This window comes from Lygodium microphyllum, chromosome 3, assembly GCF_053477565.2.
Source record: "Lygodium microphyllum isolate KBCC chromosome 3, Lygodium_microphyllum_v1.1.10, whole genome shotgun sequence".
Taxonomy (NCBI): Eukaryota; Viridiplantae; Streptophyta; class Polypodiopsida; order Schizaeales; family Lygodiaceae; genus Lygodium; species Lygodium microphyllum.
The window spans coordinates 24,190,079-24,193,972 of record NC_141137.1 but is presented as its reverse complement, the minus strand read 5'-3'; the positions used below and the strand labels follow the sequence as shown (position 1 = coordinate 24,193,972).

Here is a 3,894-nt window from a genome sequence, read left to right as displayed (position 1 = left end):
GAGTAAGTACATTTTTACAAGAGCATTATAGTATACTAAAAAATTGTCAAACGAGAGAGAGAGAGAGAGAGAGAGAGAGAGAGAGAGAGAGAGGGAAAGTTAATTACAATGTGTGAGGGGGAATCGAGAGAAATGTCACATGACAACTTCGATTCCCTCATGATGCCGCTTATTGACAAGTTTGCTTGCCTCACGATATTGCTTATTGGCAACTTCGCATGACAATGCAAAGTTGTTACAAAGCAGCCTAGTGTTCCTTTGCACGTGAAGCACAACAACAAGGCTAGTTTGCTTTAGAAGGACTTTTGGCCAATGTACGTCTATATGGTATCAAATATTCTAGTGAGTGTTTCAATATTAAACATCAGAACTTCACCTGGATTTTCTTTTGCACACTGTATAATTTGAAAGCCTTCTCCAATAGCTACAGGGACAAGTACTTGGGAAGACTTCAATTTTCAACATTGCTAGTAGAGAGTGCCATGACACCCCCAACACCTTCTAGGCAATGGGTAGGTGTAACACGATGGGCCTACCTTGAAGGGTAGATAAGAAGCGTAAGGGTAGATAAGAAGCCAAGCGAGAAAACTCAAAGTGAGATAGCTAGAGGGTGAGAGCAAGATCATCTATACTATTAGTTAAGGAGAGGTGGGGGGCGGGTGCCACGTGGTAGCCCCCCACCTCCCCCACAAAAAAGAAAGAGAACGTGGGGGCAGGTGCCACGCGTCCAGCACCCGGTCCCCCCCCAAAAAATCGCACCCGCCTTTGCGTTGGGGCGAGTCTAGGCGCGGAGCGCCTAGTAAGGCATAGACGGGTGCACGTTGAATAGAAACGTGTCACCTTGGTTTCTTTTTCAAAGGAGAAATTAACACTTCAAGAATAGACTACACAGACACGGGCTTTGGGCCGTGGGCACTGGGCAGGCGGAAAACGAAAAAGGAATTGCGCCCGACACCAAGCCACAACTGAAGAATTGGTGGCGGGTGGCTAGGCGTGGGTGCTTATTGAGTATTATGTCTGACCTTTATTGGCCGCACCGAAAAAAGGTCCCAGGGGCCAGCGGTCTTTAGTCTGTAATAGTGGGCTCGAAGTCGCAACGGTGTGAGCTTCAATAGTTGCAGCTCTACACGCAGTGGCTACTGAAATCCTGAAGCTTTCGGCCATGGAGTCCTTTCTTCCTTCCGTTCTCTGCATTCATTCTGGTTCGACGTGAGAAAAGAACGCTGTGCTGTGGCTTCGTTCATCGACCGTCTTGCTGCGGCTTCTTCAGTCGGTGTATAAACACCACACGTAAAACATATTTGGCTCGATTCTTGTAGGGTTTCTGTTGTTTGCCAGTACCATTTTCTGTGCGAGAAGATAGAAACTTCGAATACTCTTTTCTCATCTTTCATCTGCTTCGCAATTCTCAGCAATATTGTTTCCTTCGTTTCAGGCAAGTACATCGCCTGCTAAAGTGTATAAGATCGCTTCCCGTTTGGGAGCTCGAACCTGTCACAAATTTGTCATCGATGAAGATTGTCGAAAGCTTGCGCAAGCCTAGATCGTCTACTCTTTCTACTCTTCCGGAGCCTGATTTCTCCACCACCAACAATACTGTGCTTGAAGATGGAGATTCAAGCGATGGATCCAGTGATTACTCCACCACCCCACCGGTAAATGTAGGACGGCTGTTGTTCATAAAAATTGCAATCAATCATTTCTCCTTTGGTTTAGCTAGCAATCGCTCGGTTTCATTCAGGCTGTTGCATCATGCTTGCATTGCAACAGCGCATCCGTGTAGTATCCTCAGCAGGTGTACATGTCGTAAAGGATTCTGAAGTGTATAGAGATGGGTGGAAGCGGGAGGTCAATGAGCCGACATTCTTTTCAAACAGATGCTACAAGATCAACCCCTTGTTTAACCTTGAAAAGCCTGAAGGCATTCTCAACGGCTCTCCTGATTCAAGTTCTGGAATCGACGACGCTCCACTCGCAACTCTTCATAAGCCCGATCATCGTCAAGCGGACAGCGTTATCACGGTAGGCACGCAAATCTCTTCTTCTGCACGCGGCTCTTGTGAAATTCCTAAAAGCAAGAAAGGCTTTCACATGGCTGTACCTCTGCGAACTGTAGAGCTGGAGCCTGAGGTAGAGCAAGCACAAATCATGCCGGATGCTGCTGGAATGAGCACTTGCAGCAGATCATCGTTAAAAAGACAAACACATGGTCGCAGTAGACCAGCAAATGCAGGAAGGCCAAGCCATGCAGCTATGAGCAGATTATCAATATCAAGACGAAGTAGTCGAAGAGCAGGAGATGCAGAGGCACGCAAACGCGGTATTCCAAGGCATATGTCGTCCCCTCCTGCGACATCACCAGCTGCTGCTGCTTCTTGTGCGCTCAAGTTTCAAAATCCTCTGGTTTCTTGCAGCAGTTGCCTACCTCACAATATCAACGCTGGGAGCGATTTCTTAAGCAAGAGGTTCCAACTCTTGGTCAGTTGTATGTCGAAGGTGTGGTTGAAAGGTTCTGCCGGTTGCAGCAATCTTGGTCAGGATAGCATGCCGGACGTTCGTATGCAAAGGGTGCATGCCAATGACATAGATGTAAACGAGATGAAGGTTTTGCTCGACACTATCAATCGCAACCTGAAGAAGCTGGAAAACAGCAGCAGGGCTCATCCTCAACTTCTTAGCTCGAAGCTTGGGCCCGTTTACTTCACAACGTGAATCTATCATACAGATCATTGAAAGAATGGCGGCTTCACATGGGCTTTGCTTCAAGCAACCTTTTCTCTTTTCATGTTCCTCCTCAACTTTGATAAAAAGCTATAGTCTTTTCATTGTCCATGTTCCTGTGCGTAACAGGAAATTTTGGTTATCTGATGGTGAGCGTTTCATCCAGCCTTGTACCTCTAATAGCATTCGGCTGCAAAACTGAAAAAATCTTTCGGCTGCAAAAATGAAAAAATTAAGCGTAAAGGTAATCAGTTGGTCTCGTTTACAATTCTGAGTGGCAGCATGGCTTTATTTCTTCTAAAATGGGCGTGAATACCATTCGTTTTCATCTTGTGCGTCGATGTCACAGCAGGACAATTTGCTCTGCGAAAGCGAAGGGATAGCCGTCATGAAGTACAGAGTTATATTTGCCCTGCGCCTTGAAGCCTGTATTTTTAAGTTTTAACTCATCATGAAAATTATACAAAAGATCTCATCATTGAAGATTATGCATTTACTTCGAGTGCTCCTAACTTAATACTACATAACGCCGAGTAAATCAAACGTGGCGCGACTGGGAAAGTGTACTACATAACGCCGAGTAAATCAAACGTGGCGCGACTGGGAAAGTGTTATGACGGACTCGTTGTTCACTTTTTTTTTTTTGAATAAACAGTAAGTCGAATTATGAAAAGGGGTTTTTACAGCAGGGAAAAGTAAGCATTGTGGGGAGAGCCTCACAAAGAGTGGATCTTAGTGCTAGAAGCTGGGAGGATTATATGGTTACAAGAGAAGTAGCTCCAACTAGTGGTTTATTAGTTGAGATAACTATAGGCAACTTCAGGAACTTAGGTCAAAAGGTGAGGCAATAATTCGCCAAGAAGAATGTCTTTCCATGAGAATGTTGAAGGGTGAAGGGGGAAGAGTAACCTGTTTAGTTCTTGCAAACATTCTTGGTTAGCTGGACATGAAATAAATAGGTGTGGAATGGACTTTGACCAGTGACCACATCTGGGGCATAGTCCATTACCGTTACCTATATTGGTTGCTTTTTTGTTAGTCCACACCGCATGGTGAAGGATAGTCCATAGTAGAATTAATTGTTTAGGGGGAAGGGAGACCGACTATGCTTGTTCAAACCTGTAATGCCACTGTGCTTTTGACCACTATATGTACCACCTTTTGTTGAGCTTA

The 3,894-nt window shown here is 45.2% G+C and overlaps 1 protein-coding gene across 3 annotated transcripts; it reads left to right on the top strand.

The window, feature by feature from the left end:
• Positions 1–1,042: 1,042 nt before the first annotated feature.
• Positions 1,043–2,953, top strand: LOC148038153 (uncharacterized). Of its 3 annotated transcripts, none has more exons than XM_087675370.1 (3): positions 1,043–1,269; positions 1,436–1,655; positions 1,771–2,953. In XM_087675370.1, exons 2-3 carry the CDS (start codon positions 1,512–1,514, stop codon positions 2,710–2,712), a joined length of 1,086 nt encoding a protein of 361 aa, XP_087531496.1. In that variant the 5' UTR covers positions 1,043–1,269; positions 1,436–1,511; the 3' UTR covers positions 2,713–2,953. The 3 variants fall into 3 exon arrangements, with proteins under 3 accessions (XP_087531496.1, XP_087531494.1, XP_087531495.1); XM_087675368.1 differs by having other exon boundaries at positions 1,043–1,290; XM_087675369.1 differs by having other exon boundaries at positions 1,043–1,315.
• Positions 2,954–3,894: the final 941 nt, after the last annotated feature.

What these genes read in the sequence shown, in the direction of transcription:
- LOC148038153 (XM_087675370.1), top strand. Translation starts at nt 1,512, where the DNA reads ATGAAGATTGTCGAAAGCTTGCGCAAGCCTAGATCGTCTACTCTTTCT. An exon ending in ATTACTCCACCACCCCACCG is followed by an intron (nt 1,656 to 1,770) that starts GTAAATGTAGGA and finishes GCATTGCAACAG; the next exon opens with CGCATCCGTGTAGTATCCTC.